This window comes from Panthera tigris, chromosome C1 (genome assembly GCF_018350195.1).
Source record: "Panthera tigris isolate Pti1 chromosome C1, P.tigris_Pti1_mat1.1, whole genome shotgun sequence".
Lineage (NCBI taxonomy): Eukaryota > Metazoa > Chordata > Mammalia > Carnivora > Felidae > Panthera > Panthera tigris.
Window position 1 is genome coordinate 159,660,796 of NC_056667.1, and position 26,149 is coordinate 159,686,944.

General features: G+C 42.4%; 1 protein-coding gene across 2 annotated transcripts in view; it reads left to right on the forward strand.

Moving 5' to 3' along the window:
* ITGA6 (integrin subunit alpha 6) overlaps positions 1-26,149 on the forward strand; it is a 76,838-nt gene that overhangs the window by 43,870 nt on the left and 6,819 nt on the right. For both annotated transcript variants that reach the window (XM_042994708.1, XM_042994709.1), the window contains exons 6-24: positions 2,090-2,300; positions 3,036-3,229; positions 3,376-3,464; positions 4,163-4,281; positions 7,377-7,475; positions 7,935-7,996; positions 12,025-12,185; positions 12,574-12,717; positions 14,330-14,445; positions 14,569-14,758; positions 14,847-14,930; positions 15,028-15,107; positions 15,257-15,334; positions 15,421-15,523; positions 16,810-16,983; positions 18,509-18,607; positions 18,708-18,818; positions 18,918-19,016; positions 25,294-25,419. In XM_042994708.1, the coding sequence (XP_042850642.1) occupies positions 2,090-2,300; positions 3,036-3,229; positions 3,376-3,464; positions 4,163-4,281; positions 7,377-7,475; positions 7,935-7,996; positions 12,025-12,185; positions 12,574-12,717; positions 14,330-14,445; positions 14,569-14,758; positions 14,847-14,930; positions 15,028-15,107; positions 15,257-15,334; positions 15,421-15,523; positions 16,810-16,983; positions 18,509-18,607; positions 18,708-18,818; positions 18,918-19,016; positions 25,294-25,419 (2,339 nt within the window). The remainder of the gene's footprint in view (positions 1-2,089; positions 2,301-3,035; positions 3,230-3,375; positions 3,465-4,162; positions 4,282-7,376; positions 7,476-7,934; positions 7,997-12,024; positions 12,186-12,573; positions 12,718-14,329; positions 14,446-14,568; positions 14,759-14,846; positions 14,931-15,027; positions 15,108-15,256; positions 15,335-15,420; positions 15,524-16,809; positions 16,984-18,508; positions 18,608-18,707; positions 18,819-18,917; positions 19,017-25,293; positions 25,420-26,149) is intronic.

Genomic DNA, 26,149 nt, shown 5'->3' on the forward strand with positions numbered 1-26,149 from the left:
TATATTTACTATCTTACAGGTCTTACGTGACCTTCCCAAAAACATTATAAAATAAGTATGATTATCCCTCTTTTGATGATGAAAAAAGTCTATCTTAGGAAGATTAATTTCTTAGTCTAAGGCCACACAGTTACTGATCCCTCAGCCTAGGAGAGAAAGTTTCATGGGAGTGACAGGGTCAGGGTGGGAAGCGGCTGGATTGCATGAGTGCCACCACGTCCATGGCTTCGCAGGACAGGAAAGGATGCCGGTGCCAGCAGTTTGCAGTCTCAATATTAAATATGGTTTTTCGGGATAAATACTGTCAACAAACCCATATTTTATTCGAATATATGTGCTGTCCAATCAAGCGTGTTACTTAGGGGTTATTTGTGACGAGATGTACTTAATTTTAATTTTTTAATGTTTATTTTTGAGAGAGAGAGAAGTATTTAATTGTAAATGAAAATTTGACTTCATGGTCAAGAAACCAGTGGTCTAGTCTTTAAGATAGATGCCCATGGATTTTTGTAAACATAGATGCTATTGGAGCATCTGAAAGGATTCAGCACTTTTTATTAAGCACATTTGCCACTTTGATGAATGGATTTCCTCCAATGTGGGTGTCTCGTGGGGGAAACAGTCAAGTTTGTGTCCTTACATGTTTTGTTGTCCGTGCTGTCTGTGCCTCTGTCATTTCAACGAGTCCGTGGTTTTAAGGAATAAAATGATCAGCTTGGGGTTCGGGAAGCTGGCAAAGAGGGTGTCTTGCTAGATGCGGTGGTGGCCTGGTGGCCTCATCGTCCGGCTGGAGCGGCCGAAGCTCTCGTGCCTCTTACAGAGCGTAATTGCTTTTCCCTTCAATCTCTTCCGTTCCGTGCACGTGTCCAGGCCTGCTGTTTTTGACCAGCGTTTCCTACGCAGATCCTGATCAGTTTGTTTACAAAACACAGCCTCCCAGGGAGCGGTCCAACGTGTCCCCTGATGTGATGATGAATAGCTACCTAGGTTTGTGACCTCTGAGATGACAAATAAATTGTCTTAGTCATGGTCATTTGAGAAATTTTTTTTGGTCCATACAGAGCATCCATCTTTTTATTTTTTATTTCCTTTAAGTGGAGCACACACATGAGATCATGCCACTGTTGAGGCTCTGCTCCTGGATGGTTTTCAGAGCTGGATTCGGTTGCATCACCGTTTTCTAAACTTGGAGCTCATCGTATTTTGCCACTCAAACTTCACAATTTGAGAACTACAACAGTAGTGGTGAAGCTTTTTATAAATCCCACTAAAAAGGGGGAGCTTACACCATTCTGCATCCGCCTCACCTTTACATAGCAAGATTTGCTTAATGCGAGTGATTTTGATGGAGGCGTTTACACTCACTTGCTACCAGATCTCAGTCTGTTTATCTGATATCCTACCTGATGCTTTATAATCAGGTGTCTCACATGTTCTGCCCTCCGAACAAGTATGTAATTGTCATCAATGACAGCTTGCTCACCTCTATTGTTTATACTGAGTTCTCAAATACTATATCTCACCAGTCATGGTCTTGTTTGCATGTTTGTGTCCAAGAATCAAGTTGGTTCAAAACACTGAAATGTTGCCTGTGGTATACGAATGATGTTAGCATTTGTTCTTGCCTGATTACCAAGGAGATTACTAATCATTACATTATAGCAGAGCCCTGTAACATGCACTCAGGTATGCTGTGTCTGGTTGTATCTCTGTGTATCCTTTCCCGTGATAATTAGTATCTAGCTTGACCTCCTTTGGCCCACAGTTCCAGTATTAAAATGGGGTTTGAGCAGCTTCTTCAGATGCATGAATGCTTCATGATTCAAATTACACAGATGTTAAATAGCATAGGTGGTTTCCTTTAAAAGTCTTAATATATTTCCTGAGAGAGCAATGAAGTAGCCTACTTCTTTGTACTTGAGTCAGACCTCTTACCTCTCTAACTCTTTCGTGTTGTAAATGTGATGAGCTGGTAGAGAGGCTCAGAAGGAGCGGGTTGGAAGCCAGAGGAAAAGGTAGTGATGGAGTTACCAATGGTAGATACCTCCTGAAATACGGGGTGATGTGAACTGTTATTTTGTGTTTCTAGGCTTTTCTCTGGACTCAGGAAAGGGCATTGTTTCTAAAGATGAGCTCACTTTCGTGTCCGGTGCTCCAAGAGCCAACCACAGCGGAGCTGTGGTTTTGCTGAAAAGAGACATGAAGTCTGCACATCTTCTCCCTGAGCACATTTTCGACGGGGAGGGTCTGGCATCTTCATTCGGCTATGATGTGGCAGTGGTGGACCTTAACAAAGATGGGTAAGAGGGTCTTAGGTTATTTTACGCTTGCCAAGAAATCGTTGGTTGTTTGGCTTCTTTAGGTCTTGAGAAGAGCCATCCTTTCAGGTTAGTGGATTCCAAAGAGTGTTTTTGCTACCAGGTTTTTACTATCCTGTCACATCTTCGTCACTTGTATTTTGGCAGCAGACCTTCATTGCCCTCCCCATGGTGTAGGATTACATTTCAGTTTTCAGTTTTCAGATCAAAACTCACGTTTTGGGTCTGTGAGAATTAAAATTTGGGGGGAAAAAAAGTTAACTTGAAAAATGACACCTACATCATTCTTTTGTGATTTCTTCAGGGGCTGTCAGAGCATCTAGGATGTCCTTTTGAAAGTAGGGATTGGATTGGGGACAGAGTAATAGTTATGGCTGGTGGTGCCATTTCGGGTGGTGGGTGGAGGGGAGTCTGTGCACTCTCGTTCTAACTTGGGGACTGTCTTCAGGTTCTTTGATATTTTTCTTTGGGCATTTATTATGGGCTACCATGTAAAATGTTTTACCTAAGCATAAACATTTACATGCCTAAGCAGTATGTTACCTAAACATTACATAAAAATACCTTAAAATGTTTTAATTGATGAGAAATGAATTCCAGATTTGAGACCCTTGCCACATCCTATCTCTGTGTCCCTAATACCTGGGCTGGAGGTATTCTCCGTGAGCTTGCTGGTATTTTAGCTGATGGTTGTTTTATCCCTCGGTGTATTTTTAGGTGGCAAGATATAGTTATTGGAGCCCCACAGTATTTTGATAGAGATGGAGAGGTCGGAGGTGCGGTGTATGTTTACATTAACCAGCAAGGCAGGTGGAATAATGTGAAGCCAATTCGTCTCAATGGAACCAAAGATTCCATGTTTGGTATTGCAGTAAAAAATATTGGTGACATTAATCAAGATGGCTACCAAGGTAGGTAACAGATTGTGAAACAGTTATGCTGCTCCTAGGTAGATTGATTGTCTAAGATGGTGAGTGCTTATGGCATCATATTTTGAAATGTTGTATTGGGACGTTTTTAAAATGTAGCGTTTGTTGAAATGTGATGTCCTCAACAGATATTGCCGTTGGAGCTCCCTATGATGATCTGGGAAAGGTTTTTATCTATCACGGATCCCCGAACGGAATAAACACCAAGCCAACACAGGTAACCAGACAGCCTGGATTTCTACAATAAGGGTCTTAGCTTTTTGCCTTGTAATAGGGCATTTGGGTTTATGTGCATTTTCGTGCTACTCATGTTTTATTTACAAATCTATAATAGTGTGAATTTTGTAGTTAAAAAATGTACCGTTAGAAGATAGCTTGGAAATAGATACAAATGCAATGATGTAGATGTGCTTATTTAAATTGTAAAATTTCTTAGATAAATTACGAGTTGAAGTAATACAAAGGAAAAGATGATTTTGCCGGGACAGCACAAATAGATGGAAATATGATATCTTTCCTTTAGTAGCATACTAAATGGAGGTAAAAATGGGGCAAGTGAAATAGATGATTGTGATTACATGGAGAATTGAGACTCCAAAAATTAAAAATTGCTTTTGAGAAGAATAAGACATTTGGAGAGCAGGCAGAGAGGTTTGTTTGGTATATAGTAAAGAAGCTCATCAAAACTTGTCTCAAAACCTTTGAGATACAATGTAAATCAGATGACTTTTATGAAATAAAATATATAAAGTGTTGGATAACATGCAGACTTAGTTATAACTCATTTATAATTTAGTATCATTTATAAGCGAACTCTTGAACTTCAGTTTAAAAGAAACCATGTGGCTTTTTGAAAGCACAGAGAAGCTCGTTTTGGTGGGCCAGTCGTTCATCCTGATGCCTTGTTCATTTCAGATTCTCGAGGGTAAAACACCTTATTTTGGATATTCAATTGCTGGAAATATGGACCTTGATAGAAATTCCTACCCTGATGTTGCTGTTGGTTCACTCTCAGACTCAGTAACTGTGTTCAGGTATGCGATCTCTGACTTCAGTGAAGCATGTTCAGTAATCTGGTTAACACTCAGATTTTGACCCTTTTAATTGAAAATTGTAATACCTGGGGGCGCCTGGGTGGCGCAGTCGGTTGAGCGTCCGACTTCAGCCAGGTCACGATCTCGCGGTCCGTGAGTTCGAGCCCCGCGTCAGGCTCTGGGCTGATGGCTCGGAGCCTGGAGCCTGTTTCTGATTCTGTGTCTCCCTCTCTCTCTGCCCCTCCCCCGTTCATGCTCTGTCTCTCTCTGTCCCAAAAATAAATAAAAAACGTTGAAAAAAAAATTAAAAAAAAAAAAAAAGAAAATTGTAATACCTGAATTTCAAAGTCAAAAGCTTGTATGAATTTTGAAGATTTTTCTTTTGACAGTGGTATAACAATGTGACAAGACATGTTTTGTAAAATCTTGATAATTTTGAATTGAGGAAAAAGTCAGAATTGGTGAAAATTCTACTTCATAAATATTTTTAAAACCTTATATTTTGGTAAAAACTGAAACATAAAATTTGACAGGACAAAGCTTATAAGGGAGGAAATAAGCATCCCCTGTATTTAATATCCATTAGTAAGCTCCAAAATCTTGGTTTACATCCTTTTAGTCCTTTGTTTGCTATGAACAGACATGTATATTTTACAAAACCGAGATCATAATGTACATATTGTTTTTAACCTGTTTTTGTCAGTTTGTAATGCATTAGTGGACTTCTTCCATGTAAGCGAGTTTATAATGTACAGGTGTTTTTTCCCCTTTCGTTGAGCACTTTTCTGAAATGAAGTTTATGGCTGCCTATAAGGCATCGCATGGCTAGGTCCTAATTTAGTTAAGAACCGCCATTCTGTCATTGGATATTTATGTTGCTTTCCAGGTTTGTTTTTGATGATAACACAAAGCTGGTAAAATTTTGACTTTTGTTCATGTCCTGCATTATTTCCTTATGATAAATTCCTAAAAGTGAATTTCAAAAGTCAAAGGGCATATGTGTTTTCAGACTTTGGATTCAGATTCACCAAAATGACCTCCAGAAGGGCTACAGTAGTTTGCCCATCACCTTTGCTTGAGTCCCCCTTTTCACTGCTGGGAATCAGCATTAAAAATCATTTATTTCGGGTCACCTGGGTGGCTCGGTTGAGCATCTGACTTTGGCTCAGGTCATGATCTTGCAATCTGTGAGTTCGAGCCTCGGGTCGGGCTCTGGGCTGACAGCTCAGAGCCTGGAGCCTGCTTCAGATTCTGTGTCTCCCTCTCTCTCTGCCCTTCCCCTGCTCATGCTCTTTCTCTCTCTCTCAAAAATAAATAATAAACATTACAAAATAAATAAATAAACTTTAAAAAATTAAAAATGTTTTAGGCAGAAGGTGTGTTAAAATATATCCTTCTGATATTTATGTCACATTAAAGCTTTAATACTATCCTACATGAAATACTCTTGCATCTGTAGCAATTGGTTATAAGATTTTGTGGATTTTTGTCTCTTAAATATGCTCTCAAAACTTTAATTAGAAATATATCTAGAAATATATCTAGAATTTAATTAGAAATATATCTAGCATCTTAGAAACCAGCAGCTGTCTGAAATAACAATAGAAAGGTAAATAATTGAGATAAAAGGAAGTCTACAAATGAGAATGTGGGCAGCATTTGTCCTTTTATATAGGCTTCCACCTTGCCCACGAATGTTCTCATGCCTTTTCTAGCCTACCGATAGATGGAGTCCCCAAGTTCCAGTTACCTGTAAGGGATTTGGAATGCTTATCAAACATCTTACCCAAGACGGCTAGGTTACCAGAAGACTGCTGAAGTCAGTCTAACTGGATCCATGTGGTAATAAAACCATGGAACCCATTCTGAGTTCTGGCTGAGGAGTGATGGAGATGCGAGGGGTCTGTCTCCCCATCCACTTACACTCCCAGCCACCGTCTAGTTGGATTTCTTGTACCTGCGGCAGAGCTCAGGATGTGGGCTGGGGGTGACCCCACTGGCTGTGGGGAGTAGGGGAGAAGATGGAAGGGAGAGCAAGGATGTTCTCATATGGCGAGAAGGACCAAAGGTGTGGGATTACAGCTTCTTGAGCATTTGCGAGGTTGGGGTTAAGGCAGGGCAGAAAAAAGGCAAAGGGCTTGAAGTTTCTGCTTACAGAGATACTGTTGGGGCAGAAAAGTTGTGATCCATTCTGGTGGCAAGAGGACAAAGGCTTGAGTCTGGGGATGGGAGCAAGGAAGGGCAAGTGTTTTACGATGGATATCCGAGAGCTAAGGATTGCCTGTAATAATACAATTCATGTATGTAGAAACCCTGATTGCATCCCAGGGGTTGGGTGTGTATGGGGTTTTAACCTTTTTGAACGTATTTTGGCAAATTTAAAACATGTCCATATTCTTTGACTCAGAAGTTCCACTAGGAGTTTATCCTACAGGTAAATTCAAACATGTGCCGAGAAGCAGGTACAAGGATGTTTGTCAGAGCCGGAAGCCTAAAAACAGCATCAAATGTCTACCCATTAGGGACTGGTTAAATAAATGATGTTGTGTGGGGACAGAGCAACACCACCAGCTGCGAGAAACCGTAAACTAGATCTATGGATAGATAGGAGAAGGCCTCTGAAATGTTAGAAAAAGCAACATTCAGAACAAGAAGCAAGTAAAGCTCCCATTGAAGAAAAGCATATGTATGTTTCTATATTTAACTTTAGGTAATATTTTTAACAGAAACACAAAGACCAAATAGGTTTCTGGAAGGACATACATACCAGGCCACTTGGGGGTTTGGATGGGGACAGAGACCTAACACTTACCTGAAAATTCTAGAACTTTTACATATCACACATATTACTTACCATTTAAAAACTCTGCTAAAACTATAAAACATTTTATAATTATAAAATGTTATGTTTAAAACTTAAAAAAAAATTGTGTCATCAGGTTTTCAATGGTATCTGTTATTTTCTTTGGCAGTGGGGAACACTTTTTCCCCCTCTGGTTTTTAAGATGTTGTAGGCAGCTGATAGCATGTAAATTCATCTCCCACTCAAGGTAGCAAAAGGCTAAGCCTGTGTTTTTTTATTCCTTTGTTTTCAGGTCCCGGCCTGTGATTAATATTCAGAAAACCCTCACCGTAACACCGAACACGATTGATCTCCGCCAGAAAATGTTCTGTGGGGCACCTAGTGGGATATGGTGAGAGCTTTGGCTTTGTGTATGTAACCTCCTTAGTGTTGTGTTTTTGTTTTTTGTTTTTTGTTTTTTTAAGTTTCTTAATTTTAAGAGTGAGCATGAGCAGGGGAGAGGCAGAGAGGGAGAGAAACAATCCCAAGCTGAACCTGATGTGGGGCTTGATCTCACGAACTGTGAGATATGACCTGAGCCAAAATTAAGAGTCAGACGCTTAACCGACTGAGCCACCCAGGTCCCCATGACCTCCTCAGTTTCACAGCCCTGCTTTATGATGACCCGATTGCCCTGGGGAGCCATAGGCAAGGGTAGACAGAAATGGGCAAAGGGGACAGGGATTCTCAAGTGTATATATAACATTTTACTCATCGGTGGGCAGTGGGGTATTTGAGAGTTGGGGAACATGGAGTTTTTTTCTGCTGTAGTAATGGATCTTTTAAGGAATATGTGTTTGATTTTATACAGCCTCCAGGTGAAGGCCTGTTTTGAATATACTGCCAAACCCACAGGTTACAATCCTTCGATATGTGAGTACCCAATACATTTAAAAATTCTGTATTTTCTATCTGCCAGGGTGAAAGTTCTGCATAAATAACGGAAAAATAAAAACTGCAGTGGCCAAGCTGGGTTCATAAATTCGTGTTTACGGAGTTCAGTGTATCTGTTGTCTTCTCTTTAATCAGGAGGGAATAACACTCCATTTGGTCCTCATTTGGATTTTCCAGAGCAGATGGTTTAGGACAGGATGCCTTGGGAGAGCAGTCATTTGCTACCACAACTGTTTCCTCCATTTCTGCCTTTGAAGAGCCATGTGGAAAATTGGTTTTGTGGCTGTGAGGTGGTGGGGGGTGGTTAGAGAAGAGTGAGAGCCACAGCCTGAGCATTGCACAGAATTGCCGCCTTAGCCTCTTTTCACTCCCTTGTCCCCTCCCAGAGGCCTCCACGGCCTGGAACACCCACGCTGTGTCCCTGAGTGCAGATTCCTGCAAGGCTGGAAGGCCGGTCTTGAGAATTCAGAGCCCTGGGCTCTGTTCCTGGTTCCAGCTCCGAGGCTGGCCGACCCTGCCGCACAGAGCAAGTCTCTTAACATTTGAGTTTGCATTTTCCTGTCAGTAAGAAAAATGCCTGTAATAGAATTACTACAGAGGATTGTGGTGAGAGCAAAGGAGATGCTGTGGTGAAAGCTGTTTGTCATTTACAAGGTATTATTCTGCTCCCTTTCCCTACAATCCAAACAGGATTTCTGCCCCAGGATTAGACAAGGCTAATGGTACTCTAACAGGAGTTAGAGTTCTGTGCTATGTTTTAGTTACAGCCATGAGTTTTCAGGTGTAAGCCACCTGCTGCAGCTCCAGAGGCAAGACGGGGGCACGGGAATTGAAAGAAAACCATTTCCCAAAGAGCAGGTACAAAGAGTGACGGTGACCTCCATCCTGGGTCAGGCGGTAGTCCCAGAGGCCTGCGGTGAGGGCGTAGCATGCCACCAGGGGCAGCTTTCTGAAGGGACAGGGTGGCGTTCGGTTTTTACTGGAGCTAATGAGCTTTCTTAAGTTTCCTCCTTGTTACCTAAGGTATTACTCCGTTTCTTTATTAACGGTATATCCCTTATGATGTCCCAGGATTTGGCAAACATGTCTGTCTCCACCCAGCTCACATTGTCATAGGCCCCCTTTTTGTATGTTAAGCCTCCGTCTTTCCATATTTTGAGCCATCCTCAGGCAGTTTCTTTACCTCCCTGATCTCTTTAGGCCCCTCTTCTGGGCTGTCTGCCGCCATAGCCTCTCTCGCTGGGATCTGCAGACCTTGCCTGAAGTGTGCTTGCTGTGGCTGTGTCATAGCCTGCGCCCTTTGCCTTTTGAAGTGGCTGGTATTTTATTCAGTACTGGAAACGATTCTTTGCGTGGCGCCCACTGAGAAGAAAACATCTTCTATGGTCTCTCACACCCCGTCATCCTTTCAGTATCTTTTGTGTTATTTTTACCCAAATGCAGTACCTCACACTTGTCTGTTTGGATAACGGGCGTTTTACCTCTGGGTTTGGAGTAGACTAGAGAGACCAGGAGAAATTGCAATTCTCTGACTAGAGGAGGAGAGGAAATGGGGAGACATCTTTCTCAGTCAGTCAGTCATTTTCCCATACATCTCTGACCACAGACGTGAAACCTCCTCAAGAACTCCCCGTCTCCTCCCACATCAAACATTTCTATACAGTCACGAACTTCATTCTAGCTCTCGTGCAGCAGTTGATGCCCTGTGTATGCAATTCATATTCAGTAACTACTCCATTAACCAAGTGTTTATGAACAACTCCATTAGCCAGGTGTTTACCGATGGCCTAATATGGATAGAACTTTTTTCTGTGAAGACATTTAGAGGGACCCTGTTTCTCATTTCCTGTACTTCCTGTAATTCTAAATCAAATAGAACTTCCACAAAGCTATAGGAGTTGATATATCTCAGATCTGTTCCCAGTGTCTGAGAATGCGAGCTTATTGTTTGATCAGGCTATTTTAACTCCATAGTCCTCAGATGCGGTGTTCCATACATACAGATATTTATAATTGAGCCTTAATGAGTATTCTACTTGGCTTGCCCCTCAAAAGGGCAGCAAAGGTGGCCTGCAAGGATTTTAAGATGATGTGAACTGTCTGGAGGGTTGGGGAAGGTTAGAGTGGGCCTGGTAGATAAACGGTTTTAATGCACCCACACCCTCCCCTACTTTTGCTGTGAGGGGCACTCAGCATGTGAGCCTTCATCTGGTTCATTGTGAAGTTAACAGGTCATTGATAAATGGATGATGTCAAGGCTACAAGGCTAAAATGGAGGCACGTTCCATTTGGCAGAAATTACTATTGAAAGTGTCAGTGTTTCTAAATTTTGGTCTCACACATCCGACTGGCTATTGTTTCGGCATAAGAATAACGTCACGTTGTTTGTGCACATGCCTGTGTGTGCATCGGTGTGCCTGTTGGTGTTGTGCCAGTCACTCCCGCTTCCGTTCGTCTGTTCTAAAAATCATACTTACATCAGGTGTTGTCCTGTTGCTGGGGAACACAGTGGCGGGCAGACCGATGTGGTCCCTGTGTACGCTTTTGCCTGGGGAAGACGGTCGGGCGATCACAGCACAGTAGTTAAGTGCACTGGCTGGGGAAATAGAATACTGTCGGATCCCCCTGGAGAGGCCGGGAAAGTCTTCCTGGAGGAACTGATGTCCACGCTGAGATCTGAAGGAGGAGTCGAGTTAGCCAGGCAGTCAGGGGGAAGTGGAGAGGGAAGGGGTCCAGCTGGCAGAAGAAGAGAGTGACTGAAGCAGAGGCCTAGAGGAAGTGGGAACCTGGACATCTAAGAGGCCTTCATCAAGCAGTTGTCTTGTGTGTTTGTGACAGAGACTTAGAAGCTGGAGCTGCCTCTGTCCCTCACTGTATGATCCTGGGCCGGTCTCCTACCTCTGTGGGCGTCCCATTTCTTCATCTGCAAGAAAAGGGTATTAAAAGAGATGCTCTTTGAGGCCTCTTCTGAACTCCAGCATGAATAGTAGAACATGGGTGGTTCATTTTCTACATTTTCTGGAGAAGTTTTGTTTTGTTTTGTTTTGTTTCTTGAGGCTGCCTTCTGTGGCCCTGTACACACTTTGGTTTTCTTCCCTGCCTGATGGTTAGTGAGTGATTAATGAATGAATGTAAGCTATTCAAATATTGTCCCATAAAGAAACACAGTAGCTACATCCAGCAAACCAGCAGAGAATGCATTCTGAGGGCAAGAAATGAGATTTTGATCGTCCAAATCCTGGCTTGCCCTCTGAGCTCCATTGGTACAGATAATCAGGAACAGGATGTGCCTTCGAGGAGGTTGGAAACTTTGGTTGTGGGAGATACAGTAGCTGGGCCCTCTAGCTTCTAAAAGGAATGTGTTTTATCTTTTAATTCTTTTAAGTGAAAAGTTTCCTATTAAAAGACTTCTCTAATATCAATTATTCCCATTTGGACAACATTTTATCAGTGCATCTTAAACTTTAACATGTGTAGGAACCACCTGATGGTCCTGTTAAAATGCAGATTCTGGTTAACTAGGTCTGGCTGGGGCTTGAGGTTCTGAATTCCCAACAGACCTGAGGAGACCTGGTTCAGAGACCTTTTGTTAATATGCAGACATGGAACCACATAAGCAACAGACAGCTGAATGGGAATCAGTGTCTGCCTTTAAGGAGTGTTGGATCCCCCATTATCTTTAGTTCTCTAGGAGTTGTTGAAATTTAGCCGGAAATCCTTGGATGCTGCTCAGAGGTTTTGACTTATTCTCGAGCTCCCCCAGGTGGCTCAATGGAAATTTAACTTCAAATAAACTGTTAACAGCAGTGGGCAGGAAAGGACAGCTTGATTTGAAACACCATAAATCAGTCAAAATGTACGTTATCAGGAAATATGAGGAGCAACAAGGGCAATGGGAAAAGTATTCTTCTGCAAGGAACTAAACGCAAAAGGGAACTCCCCATACTTCTGGCTGAACTGTACGTGGATGCACTTAAAGTTCATATGATTTTGTTCATTTTATCTAGCCATTTTGGGTACACTTGAGGCGGAAAAGGAGAGAAGAAAATCTGGGCTGTCATCAAGAGTTCAGTTTCGAAACCAAGGCTCTGAGCCCAAGTATACTCAAGAGCTAACTCTGAACAGGCAGAAGCAGAGTGCGTGCATGGAGGAGACCCTCTGGCTGCAGGTGAGGCCCACAGACAGTCACATCTGCTGTTAGGACAGAAGTTGGGTTTTATGGTGGCATATGTAGATTTCTGAAATTTATGCCAGCGGCTTATTATTCAGTACGAAAGAAAGCATTGTGGGTGCTCAGGGCTCAGCTGGTGAAGTGTCCGACTTCAGCTCAGGTAGAGACCTCATGATTCGTGGGTTCGATCCCGCATTGGGCTCTGTGCTGACAGCTCAGAGCCTGGAGCCTGCTTCGGATTCTGTGTCTTCCTCTCTCTCTGCCCCTTCCCCACTTGTGCTCTCTCTGTCTTTAAAAAATAATAACAAAATAAAAAATAATAAAAAAGGAAATCATTGTTTGCCCAGGAGCATTGACACCATGCTTAACTCTGCATACTTTTCAGGAAAATATCAGAGATAAACTACGCCCCATTCCCATAACTGCTTCAGTAGAGATCCAGGAGCCAACCACACGGAGGAGAGTGAATTCACTTCCAGAAATTCTTCCGATTCTGAATTCAAATGAACCCAAGACAGTTCATAGAGATGTAAGTCTTCCTGATTTTTGTATGGCCAAAGCTTTTGCCGTGTTATTATGTTACATCACATGTCTTTGAAGGCAGTATGACTAGTGATTTGCTTTAAAATCTATTCCTTTGTATTAAGTAAAGCTTTTTAATATATGCAAAGTTTGGTTGAGATTTGTTTCCCAAATTAATAGTGAGAATAGAAACATATGGAATACAATTTGGAACCAGAGTATTGTTCTGAATAATTTTTGGCCACTGGAACTTACTGAGACTATAATTGGCAGAACTTACTCTCACTTCAAGTTTCTCTTGTAGCCGTATGTACAAAGAAAAATACATTGCGTTTTACCATTGAGAACATTAAAATGTAGAAAACAAACTTGTTAGTCTGAACATTAAAATCAAGCACCACAGGGGCACCTGGGTGGCTCAGTTGGTTAAGCCTCTCTTGGTTTCCACTCCAGGCATTGATCTCACGGTTCATGGGTTCGAGCCCTGTTGAGCCTGCTTGGGATTCTCCGTCTCCCTCTGTCTCCGCCCCTCCCCCTGAGCTTGCTCGCACGTGCACGTGCTCTCTCTCTCTCTCTCTCTCAAAAAATAAATACATAAATAAACTCAAAAAAAGTCAAGGCATATAACAATTCAGCAAGGCAGAAAAAGATTAGCCATAAAATAGTCATCTAGTGGCTAATGTAGCCTAGCCTATGTAATCTTGGGAAGAAAAATTAACGTGGCTTGCCGTATGCCTCATATGAGGTGGGGTCTATTTGTTAGGGCTTAGGGTGGTGGCCATACAGGGTTAGGCTGGAGAGCTGTGGGATCTTGGTCTGTCATTGTGCACTTGCTTTCGTAATCCAGTTGGTGCTGGAGCATCCACTCTGAGGCTCTTGGTTCTGGTGGCCCACGGGTGAAACCTTTCAGCAGGGAGACCTGCTTCAGTCTACACGTTGCCAGTCTTCATTGTCACAAAGTGTGGTTCCTTACACTACCGTACACTTTTTCGTAGACTTTGGATGTTATCATCACGTGAATATTTCTTGTGTCTATTCCTAGCTCTGTAGTCCAGTTAAACAGGCAGGGAGACTGTTTTCCTGTTTATCAGTGTGATTCTTGAGCACCCGTTAGCACTGTACATTTGCTTTCCTGATCTTAAACTCTGTTTCCTCATTTGTACAGTGGAGCCCATAACAATATCCTCCTAAGTCTGTTGTGAGGATTGAGTTAAAATATGTAGTCGTGTGTTAGCATCATCATTATCGTTGGTAATTCTTACAGTATCCCTAGCAAGTAGGGTGGTGGTATCCCCATATTACCTAAGGTGAAACTTAGCCTCTGAAAGGTTAAGTGACTTCCCCCAAGCCACATGGCTAAGTGAGTGGCAGAGCCAGGATTGAACATGGACCTGTGTGGCTGCAGGGCTCACGCTCTTTACTACACCTCAATGCCATGGCCAAAGTGTTCTTAAAGCGTGGTTCTGTTAAAGCCCAGAGTGGGCGTTGGATGCATGGCAAAGTACCTTTGAAGCTTGTGCTGTGGTAACTGTCACACAGGGAAAGGACTGTGCGGAAACAGCCAGTCACTGTTGAGGGTCCTAAATGGCATAAATTACAATGGTTTTGTTTTCCTACAGGTGCACTTCTTAAAAGAGGGATGTGGAGCCGACAATGTATGTAACAGCAACCTTAAACTAGAATATAAATTTTGTACCCGGGAAGGAAATCAAGACAAATTTTCTTATTTACCAATGTAAGAATCGCTCTGTCATCCTAGCAAAAATGACTGCTTGGCAGTGGGTTACTGAAAATGTACTGAGGGCTCTGTCATTTTTCTTGTTTTTTGTGTTTGTTTTTTGCATTGTTTTTTTAATAGTCAAAAAGGTGTCCCAGAACTAGTTCTAAAAGACCAGAAGGACATTGCTTTAGAAATCACAGTGACAAACAGCCCTTCCAATCCAAGGAACCCCACAAAAGACGGCGATGACGCTCATGAAGCTAAACTCATTGCAACTTTTCCGGACACTCTGACTTACTCGGCCTACAGAGAATTGAGGGCTTTCCCTGTAAGTGTTTTTGGAGAGCTGTGAGGAGGAAACACCCAGAGCTGTGTGGCAAGTGAATGCATTGTGATCTCGTGTTTTTTTGTTACAGGAGAAACAGTTGAGTTGTGTTGCCAATCAGAACGGCTCACAAGCAGACTGTGAACTTGGAAATCCTTTTAAAAGAAATTCCAGTGTAGGTGATGCCTTTACATACTGTATTGTACTGTTTTACGTGCCATTACAGTGTTGACATGCTTGATCTCTGGTAACATGTCTTTCTATTTGTTTAGGTGACTTTTTATTTGATTTTAAGTACAACTGAGGTTACCTTTGACACGACAGATCTGGATATTAATCTGAAGCTGGAAACGTAAGTGTTTCTTCAACCTTTCCATTCAGAATTATTTCATGAAAGCACAGCCAAAGAACCAGCTCTGCTCGAACTCCTAAAAGAAGTGTAATTGTAATGAGAAAACTGACGGTTAAAATGAAACCCTATTGTTTCCTTTTCATTTTCAGAACAAGCAATCAAGATAATTTGGCTTCAATTACAGCTACAGCAAAAGTGGTTATTGAACTGCTTTTATCGGTCTCTGGGTAAGTGTTTGTGTTTAGCATAACAAATCAGTGTTTAAGAGAACCGTTTACAATCCTGCTAAAACTGGTGTTTTTTAATTTAACAGAGTTGCTAAACCTTCCCAGGTGTATTTTGGAGGAACAGTTGTTGGTGAGCAAGCTATGAAATCTGAAGATGAGGTGGGAAGTTTAATAGAGTATGAGTTCAGGGTGAGTTGAAGCAGTTGGTCTTCCGTATTATATATACTAAAAGCTAACATATACTATATATGGTGATATGTGATGTAATTTTAATAAATGTGGATATGGATTTTAGTATGTAATATCAATATTAAGCAATATTAATAAATAAGCATGATAAATGCTCTGTTAAAAGTGAGTTCACCAATTTTTAAGCAACAGACTGGCTTACGGTAAAAGTTTTATCCTCCACAATGAAGAACACAACCGTCTATTCAACATAGGACTTTCAAAATCCAGTTCAGTTTGGCCATTTTCCTATTAGAGAGTTTTAATGTGTAAGTGGTGTAGAGACCAAGGAATGCCTCGCCCCTCCCCAGAGTCTGTCTGTAAAACAAAAATCTCAAAGTACTTCATATCTGGCTTTAGATTGTGTTATGACTCATTTCTTCCTCCACCATAAGGACATCTTTCTTACTGTGTGTGGCTAATGTTCCCTAACATTTCACAAGCCCAGTGCCAGTAAGGAAGACTACTGATTGCTCTGAAGCATTTCAAAATAGGAGTCACACAGTGCCTCTAAGTCTGGTTGGATGAACAGAAACGCGTAGGACAGAGGTGGCTCATACCTCATCCGTGGATTTGGGTCTGAGATGGCAAGAATGTGCCCACCCCTGGCCCCAGCAGGATGAAGGGGTTGAATTCTGTTGTGTGTGTGTGTGTGTCTCAGCATCATAGACACAGCTGTGACAGGTGATGGCGGTGGCCGTGATGATGCCTGCGCAGGGGTGGCTGAGAGCCACGTCTCTGGGCTCCGCAGCTGTCCCCGCGCACAAAGAGAACTCGTGCCTCTTTCGGCTTCTGCTGCGGGAAGTTACTGTGTCCCCAGCTTGGACTCCTGATTCACGGCTGTCATAATGGTTTTTACTCAGACTCTGCGTTGCTACCCAAGCCTCCCCTGGGTAGTAGAGGACAGAGGCTGCTTCATGTTTACAGTGGGAGGGGCTTCCCAGAAGCAGGTTATTGGTGACTTCCCCTGAGTGTGTTGAGGGTGTGGCGTATCTGCACCACAGATGCTGTTGCACACGCTAGTTCCTGGGTGGGAATGAGCAATCATTTCTCTTTACCTTTTCTAGGCATCAATCTCTGTTTTGGACCCCATATCGGTAGTCTCAATTTTTGGAGCCTATACTTTCACTGTAGGATTATGCCAGATATTTTGGGGGTTTTTTTTCCCCTTGGCAACAGGAGCTGCTACTTAATTTTATGTTGAGAGAATTACACTGAGATATATAATACGTATTATTTTCTAACAGGTTATTAACTTGGGTAAACCTCTTAAAAACCTCGGCACAGCAACCTTGAATATCCAGTGGCCAAAAGAAATTAGCAATGGCAAATGGTTGCTTTATTTGGTGAAAGTAGAATCTAAAGGCTTGGAAAAGATAGCTTGTGAGCCGCAAAGTGAAATAAACTCCCTGAAACTAAAGGTATGTTGATGGATTTATCTCCTGTCTCCATCGATGTAAATAGGGAAGCTAACCTTTGAGGGGAAAATCATCTTTTTCCTTAGGAAACTGACATAGTGGCATGTTGACTTTTTCTCTGGTGTCAGTTTCTCTGTTACAGTTGAGTATCCAAGTCAGGCTGAGGGTTGCTGCTGATTAGTGATCGTTATGGCAGGGTCATTCAGCACTTGTTGAAGGAAATGACGCTTCCTGGAGTTTTGCAGCCCAGTATGACCTATAAAGAGGACTAGGATATGCTTCTGGGGGTTGGCCAGCCAGTGTTAACTCCCGGGAGAACCAAACTCATTACAAAGGATATTAGCACCTTAGCAAGTGACCTTCAGAGCTTTCATTCTTATTTTTTAAAATAGTAAATACTTAATCGAGTCTTTATTGTGTCTCAGACACTGTGCTAAGCATTTTATTTGCTTTTTCTCATTTCATTCCCTTCCTTTAAGGAATTTTTTTTATCCGTACCACTTCATAGATGAGGAAACTGAGGTTCAGAGAGATTAACGTTTTAAGAATCAGCTCGGCAGCTAAGAGGCAGATTCTGCATTCAAGCTCAGCTCCACCTGTTTTCAGAGCCTGTGTTCTTAACTGCTCAGTACTGGTGCACATAACAGGTTTATCATCTATGCTCCAGTTGGAGGATCTGCTTTGTTATTGCATGTCTGTTTCTTTTAAGTTGTAAAGTGACTCGGGTATGACTAGTGTGAACAGTTGGTGGTTTATAGAAGTATCCTCTGTTCATCAACTTTGAAAAACAAGATGGTCCAGGGGTGCCTGGGTGGTTCAGTTAGTTGAGCGTCTCTTGATTATGGCTCAGGTCATGATCCCAGGGTTGTGAGATCGAGCCTCATGTTGGGCTGTGCGCTGAGAGTGGAGCCTGCTTAAGATTCTGTCTCTCTCCCTCTGTGTCCCTCTCCCCAGATCACTCTCTCTCTAAAATAAAATTAAAAAAAAAAAAAAGAAACCCAAGATGGCCCATTACTCTTAATCCTGTCTTAAGGAAAATGCTATTTTGAAACAGAATTCTTACATGGCTTACTTTTCAGTACTCTACTTTGAATAAGTCACTGACTAGTTCTTTTGCTTTTTTCCTTGTTCTTCAGTGTCATTTATTTATTCAAGATGTGCTGATTTTGTACCATACATTAGTTACTGAGCTGGGTGCTAAAGATAAAGCAATGAAATCTGATGCCTGAACTCAGGGTACTCAGTCTGGTGAGGAGACAGAAGAACATAGAAAGCCTCTTTTTCTTTGCCTGAGTTTTGAAGTCAGAGTGGGAATAAATGACCTTAGTCAATAAACTCGTAATGAGATCGGAACATTTGTGGATTTTACACTTAAATTATTTCTGTGCCTTTGATGACAGGAGACGGGCAGATGTTAATTGCTGATTACGTGAATTTGGCGTTATTTGGGAGGGAGGGCTCAAGGGTTTGTATGCTAGGGACAAAGAATTACATTAAGTAGAACTAGTTTGGATATAATTTTTTTCAGGAGTCTCACAACTCAAGAAGGAAACGGGAAATTGCTGAAAAACAGACAGATGATGGCAGAAAATTTTCTTTATTTGCTGAAAGAAAATATCAGACCCTTGTAAGTATTTTTTCAAGAGCTGGGACTGTTTGACAGATGGTGGCGGGAAGGTCTTCCCTGTACTGTTGGATTTTAACTGCCCCTCTTGTGTCCTGTCCAGAATTGCAGCATGAACGTGAACTGTGTGAACATAAGCTGTCCGCTGCGAGGGCTGGACAGCAAGGCCTCTGTTGTCCTTCGCTCGAGGTTATGGAACAGCACGTTTCTAGAGGTTTGGTCCTGCCGTGAGGCTGTCCCCTGCAAGTCATTTGCTGTTTCTTAGGACATCTCTCACTTCCTTAATGCATTTGCTAACTTTGTCTCCAAACAGGAATATTCCAAAATGAACTACCTGGACATTCTCGTCCGGGCTTCCATTGATGTCGCTGCCGCTGCTGAGAATATCAAACTGCCACACGCAGGCACTCAGGTGAGAGGTCCCCCTATCTTGCCTGAACTCGGAGAAAATCACTCTGTCTCTGCCCTGTGCCCCAGCCTGAGGACATGCTACTGTGGCACCCATTTCGCTCACAGCACCGTGACCCCTCCTTTAGGAGAAGTCAGATGATGCTTTAAGGTGCTGCCACCCCAAGCTGTATTTTAATAGAATCATTGGAAAAAGAAGTACCTCTGGGGTCATCTAGTTCTGCAGTGCACGTGGCAGATTGGAGAGCTATTAGCCCCGTGAAAGAATGGGTGCACCTCCCACCTCTGTAGAAACCCCAAGTCTTAGACCATCCCTGATGCCGTAGTCATCGCTGGGAGTGTCCCTGCTGATGGTCACCACCACTTTATGGAGCAGCTCATGGCACGTGTGGCCAGCTGCAGTTATTGGAAAAGATCTCTTTACATGTGAATCCAGAGGTGAATCTTATAAAATCGGTCCCTGGTTATGCACCTTGGCACAAGTCCCAAATGAGCCCTCTCTCTTAGCCACGTAGCAGCCTTTGGAATAACTGAAGGAAACGGAGATGCCCCTTGGACATGCCTTTCCTTCCGTTCAGAGCGAAGCATCCACCTCTTCAGTTACCCGTCATGCCAGGCCCTCTCCTCCTGGGCTGGCGTTGGTCCGGCAGTGTGACTCCCACATGGGCAGAGTGTGGACCTGCTGTCTGCCTGGTTCGCCTCACCCTGAGGCCCCGAACTCCAGACACCTCGGCCCCACGCTTCTGTCAGCCTAAAACTTGGTCTTGTGGTGAACATGGGAGACTGTTTGCATTTCTAGCGGCTACGGTTTATGTTCTGCTGAAACTTCCCGGTGTTTTCAAAAGAATGTGCCGTCAAGCTATAGCTCCCATATCCTGTCCTTGAGCAATTTTTAAAAATCTAAATGTATTCCTTTTAATATTTTTTAACGTTTATTTATTTTTGAGAGACAGAGACAGAGTGCAAGTGGGTTAGGGGCAGAGAGAGAGGGAGACACAGAGTCTAAAGCCGGCTGCAGGCTCTGAGCTGTTAGCACAGAGCCTGACGCGGGGCTCAAACCTACCAAGTGCGAGATCGTGACCTGAGCCGAAGTCAGAAGCTTAACTGGCGGAGCCCCCCAGACGCCCCTAAATGCATGCCTTTAAATGTGTCCTTACGTTTTATGTGATTTGCTTGTGGTCTGTCATTTCAGTTCACAGAGTAGTTCTGAGTCTTGATCATTTGCCCTGGTAGTGTTCTATGCCTGCAAGGTTTTATCTTTTTCAAAGCTGAGAGGCATGCCTTCTCTGGCCTCACCCAGGCAATTGAGAAAAATGCTTCACGGGACTGGGAGCAGTGGCTTCAGGGGCACAGTGGAAAGGGTTCCTTGTGGGGGTCTGTAGCCCACAGGGGCTTCTGTCATGCTCTCAAGATACAGTGACTGCATGTCATAGACCAGGATGTTTTACAAGAGACTGAGAAAAAGATTGTGACTTACTATTCTTAAACTGATCTACTGATGTGCCTATAGAAGTGTTTTGGCTTCAGTCCTTTGAGCCAGCAGTGAGCTCTCCTGAGCACTCGTTTCTGAATACATTGATTTTTAGCTGTTAAAACCTATCATCCAAACTAGAACACATTTGTCTTTTTGTCTGGGGCAAATGCTAAACTGGGCAGGATGCTGGGACAAGGGATATAAATTAGGACTGTCCTAGGCTCACCAGGACATACGTCACCCTGGCCTTAGATTATCTTTGCATGTTATTCCAGCCCACCTTTCTGCCTCTTATCAATAAGGCATCATAGAGGACGGTCAGTGGAGCCATAACCTTCCTGAGAAGCCCTTCTCTACCCTGACTGGAGGCAGCTGCGATAGCTTGCTAGAACTTTAAATCAGTAAGCCTGAGGGGCACCTCAGGGTGGCTCAGTTGGTAAGCGTCTGCCTTTTGGTTTCGGCTCAGGTCATGAACTGCTGGTTTGGGAGTTCGAGCACTGCAGTGGGCTCTGTGCTGACAGTGCAGAGACTGCTTGGGAATCTCGCTCCTCTCTCTCCATCCCACTCCTGCTTGTGTGCACTCTCTCTCAAAATAAAATAAACACTTAAAAAAAAAACAACCAGTAACCCTGAGAATCACTGAGTTTTCAGAGCTGGAAAAAGAAACAACACTTTAGAGGGGATGGATAAACATCATAAAACATTAATAAAATGTCTACAATTTACTAGACATTTTACCTATGTACAGTCATTTAAACCTCAGAAGAATGACAAGGTAGACTTACCCATTTTACCAAAAAGGAAGCAGGCACAGTTGGGATCCTGAGTTGAAACCTATAAGTCTCTGGTTTCAGGGCTCCTATTCTTTGACTCTGTAACGCCTGCTTCCCAGTAAGTCTCCAGATGTCAGATTCCCATGAGAAAACAATCCAAGGAAGGTTGTCTCTGCCTCAGGTCACAGGACCGCCATGTGACGTGAGACCAGACCTTGGGCTCACAGGCCCCCATCAAGTGCTCTTGTTTTCTGGAAGATGATGGGACTAGGGTGCTGGTACCCAGTCTAGTGGCTGGGTCACAAATGAAAGTGAGGTTCTCTGGGGCATTTCATGTAAGGGCTTGGAGAACTCGTGCATGCTAATAGGAAGTGGAATCTGCTGTGACCCTCCTTGGTTATTTAATAATGGGTGGATTTGTGAATGTATTACTGTTTTGTATCTAGAGTGCATTTCTTTTGAAAATGGAGACATTTTCTTATCTCTAGTCTTCTGGTACGTCTTCTATTGACTCTGATTTCTGAGATACAGCAGCTCAGATATCCATCTACATGTTTCTTTAGTATTTTCTTTAGTATTTAGGTGTACTTTTCCTGGGCCTAAAGATGTGAGCTTAATTCAAGTGTCAGGATGCCTTTCTCTTTATTCCCTCACTTATTGTGGGTTTCCGTTTCATCTTTATCTTAGTCCATCTGTCCTTTCTAGCCTGAAGATCATTTTTCTTTGGAGATAGAAGCAAAGGAGGTTGAGTAATTCAGTCTTGTCTTCTGGTCTTCATATTAAAACTTCTCCTTGCTTACACTCTAGTCCTGGCTAGAAGAAAAGAAAAGGAAGAAAAACAAAAGAACAAAAAAATACCTTTTAGTTTCCTTATAACCCAACCAATTTTAAGAGTGTTCTGATTGCTTCTCAATACATTTTAGCACATTGTTATACTAAAGTCAGAGAGCTGGTCACCTAATTGAACTAGATAAAATGGTTACATTTTAGCATCAATTAAATCCATCCAGTTAACAAGTACTTATTGTGCACACACAGTGCCTTCCCTGCACAAATGCTAGAGAAGCAAAGTTGAATAAGATACAGTGTTGACTGTTAAGAATTTCATGGTCTAGGGGAATGTGAACCAGGAGATAATTGTTGAATTAAGTCAAGGAAGGAAGAGATTGTTTATTGGTTGTATTTATATATCCCCCACTTCATTCCTAAGGAAATTGGAAAAGAGTATCTGCTTCCTCGTTGCCAAAAATAGGTAAAAGGCATATCATTCTTCAGGGGAATGTGATTTTCTTCTTTTGGCTTTAAATTCAGAGAATATGAGATCTGGATCCTTTTACAAGATGGGTTTCTGATATGAGGAATGCGCATGAAAGGTGATGATGTCTTTAATAGAGAGTTTTGTGAAAGATATGAAAATCCCTTCATGTGATTTCTTAGATTGATGTTCTAAGAATAGAGAGTACTATGTCAGAGAGTGATTCAGGGGAACCATTCTGGCAGTGAGCAGGCAAATGGGGTCTAAGCACTGCTCACTCATGATGGAATTTAATGCGTCAGCAGAGCTCAAGCCTCATCTTCACATGCATATGTGAAATGTGCAAACGCCTAGATTTTAAAGAACAACCCCCCCCCCCAAATGTTTTTGGAGTTGGAGTAATTTCCACTCCCCTTAACCTGTCACTGTCCATCAATAATAGCTGCTGTGGCAAGATCTGACCAGGCTTTCCAGAGCTCTGGAGGTCACAGCTCACGTCTGGTCTCCCCTTCCCCAGTTCTGAGGTCAGCTCCCCCTTGATTCCCAGTCCCAGCTGGAGAATGACTGTCTTAAAAACAAAACAAAATTTAGGTGAAAGTTTATGGAAAAAACAAAGTCTTGCTGACTCGCCTCTCTCACCTTCCTGGACTGCAGTGTGGCCTTACACACAGCCTGGGTTTGCAGAGCACATCTGCCCTTTACAAGTGTAGCCCTGCCCCTGGCTTCAGTCTTCAGTCTTTGACGCTGAGTTGTTTCACAGTTTCTGAAAGGCTCCAAAATCTGGTTTGAATGGTAGTCAGACTCGGGGCTAGACCTCTCAGCAGGATGTACACTCCACCCCCACCAAATCAAAAATTACCTTGTTCAGCTCTTATACTGTTGGATTGCTGCCATTTATAGGAGTGGTTTCCCCTATTATCAGCCATTTAAAAGGCACTCTGATAACACAGTGCGATTGTGGGGCTGGGTCCCCTGCCACGGACCAGTCTCCACTCTCCACTTCCAGATTTATCAGAACTTATTCTTAAAAATGAGGATGGTCCTTCCAGGTTGTCATCTGGCCCCCAAGTAAATGAGATCAGCATAGGCTAATTTTTTTTGTTTGTTTTGGTTTAGAGTAGGCAGGCTTACCAGTCACATCTTGTACGCTATTTCATCACTGGTCTCTCACCATTCTTTCTTCCCACTAAGTGGATACGCCTGTGTTAGACCCAGTAATCAGGGGTGGTTTTAGCTTACAGCTGGGATGCCTTTCCGAAGGGGGATGGAAGGTAGGGAGGATTGAACAAAGCCCCCCCCCCCCCAGTTGTCTGGCAGTTTGAGAGAAACCTCACTGAGAGCATAACAGGAAACACAGTAGCTGGGAGAGGTGTCAGAGTTGGTGTAACAGGCTGAAAACAGACTTCTTTCCTCTTAAATGTTCAAAGAAAAGCAATTCTTTTGCTTTAAAGTATATTCTGTAAATGAGGCTGAGAAGCTACTTTCTATTATAAGTAGAAAGAGAAGTATTTTAGTGAAGAGGTTTTCTTTTAAAAAGAGAATCACGTAAGTATGGAAGCACAATGTAGACAGACATAGAAGCACTTTTAGGCAGCATCAGGAATTCAATACTAATACAGAGTACTTGACTGAAAACACTTCTCGGAAGCCAAGTACTCACACTTTTTCTTTACCCCTCACCTTACATTCTTGTAATTCAGAAATATCAGAAACCCAACTGGAAGCTCTCTAATCTGTTTACAAAATCCTGTTTGTAGCTATCACCAGGTCTTTTACGTGCTTGGAAAAATAGTCTCCTGGTTTCACAGAAATCCACCTGAATCCTAAACGCACATAACTGAGTTGTTGCAAATTGCTGTAAGCAACTTCTTAGGTTTCTGAATAGACACTATTTTCTGTTTAATTGGTATTTGCCAACTATCAAATGGTTAGAGTTTAGGCTTCTCGCCAGCTGCAGCTTATAGCTCTAAGCCCTCTAAGAACAAATCCAGGGCTTACTTTGTCCAAATATATTATTGTAGAACACACGTACAAGGCCATTGCAGGAAACCTTACTGTGTATTAGGGTCCTTAGTTGGACATCCTAACGAAAAGTTAAAATGGTATCAGCAATGCAGCTCCATCCCTATTTCCATATTTCACATCATCTTTAAAATCTGAGTGAGGAATGGGGTACCTGGATGGCTCAGTCACTTAAGTGTCCAACTCTTGATTTCGGCTCAGGTCATAATCTCAAGGTTCATGAGCTCAAGCCCCGCATCAGGCTCCGTGCTGACGGTGTGGAGCCTGCTTGGGGTTCTCTCTCTTCGTCTCTCTCTGTCCCTCCCCTGCTCATTCTCTCAAAATAAATATATAAACATTTTTTTAATCTGAGGAATATAGGCTAATTATGGCCTATATTAGCCATTTTTGGCCCTTCTATTTCCATTACTGAAAATGAAAAGAGAAGGTGATCATTCTCAAAAAGATACCAGATTATACAGATGAAACAAGATTGGCTGTGTATTGATGAGTGTTGAAACTTGGTGATGAATAAATGGTTTATTATACAATTTTCTCTACTTTAATTCAATATAAAGGTTTTAAAAAGAGGGGTTAGCAGAAAAAAAAAAAAAAAACTTTGTCAAAACACAGTCCAGCATTTTCCAGGTTCTGAGACAAGATCTCGTATCAATTAGATCAAAGGCATCTAATTAGGCTGTATTGTTCAAAATGTGTCTGGAACAGAATTAGAACTATGAACCCCACTTACGGTGGTGCTTGCTTTTGTGCCCCATAGGTTCGTGTGACTGTGTTTCCCTCAAAGACCGTAGCTCAATATTCAGGAGTACCCTGGTGGATCATCCTAGTGGCTATACTTGCTGGGATTTTGATGCTTGCTCTCTTAGTGTTTTTACTCTGGAAGGTAAGTCCTGGCTGGCATTTGAGTTTTAATGTTTTTTGAAAAAAGTGAATTTACACTGATAGTCTGTACATTTCTTTGTAATGCTTCCCTTTCCCCAACATTTTATTATAAAGCTTTGCCAACATAGAGCAAACTTGAGAATTTTACAGTGAAACCTGTATATCTACCAAGCACCTTAGATTTAAAGGTATGTCATTTGTACATTATGAGGAGCTTCCTAAATAAAAAAAATCTTGGTGCTTTTCACATAATTTAGCTGTTCAGAAAGTAACAATTTAAAAATTTTACTACTTCAGCGTTTTCTTCATCTTAAATTAGGAATCTAAGCCAAATTGTTGGATATCCCATTAACCTGAACGTGTATCCTTGTTAATTTCAACTTCTGTGAATAAACGGGGCTTACTTACAGTTGCAGCCAGATTAGAAATAGAAAAGCATGAAATTGGGGTACCTGGGTGGCTCAGTTAGTTAAGCATCCGACACTGGATTTCAGCTCAGGTCATGATCTCGCAGTTCGTGAGACCGAGCCCCGTGTCAGGCTCAGCACTGACAGCACAGAGCCTGCTTGGGATTCTCTCTCTCCCTCTCTCTCTCTCAAAATGAATAAATAAACATTAAAAACGTGAAATTAATAACTCCATTGCAAGGGAGTCCTCATAGCCTCTATCAAACATGAGGAAGATCTGGGTTTAATTTGATGTTCTTCATGAAATATTTGGTCCTGCAAATA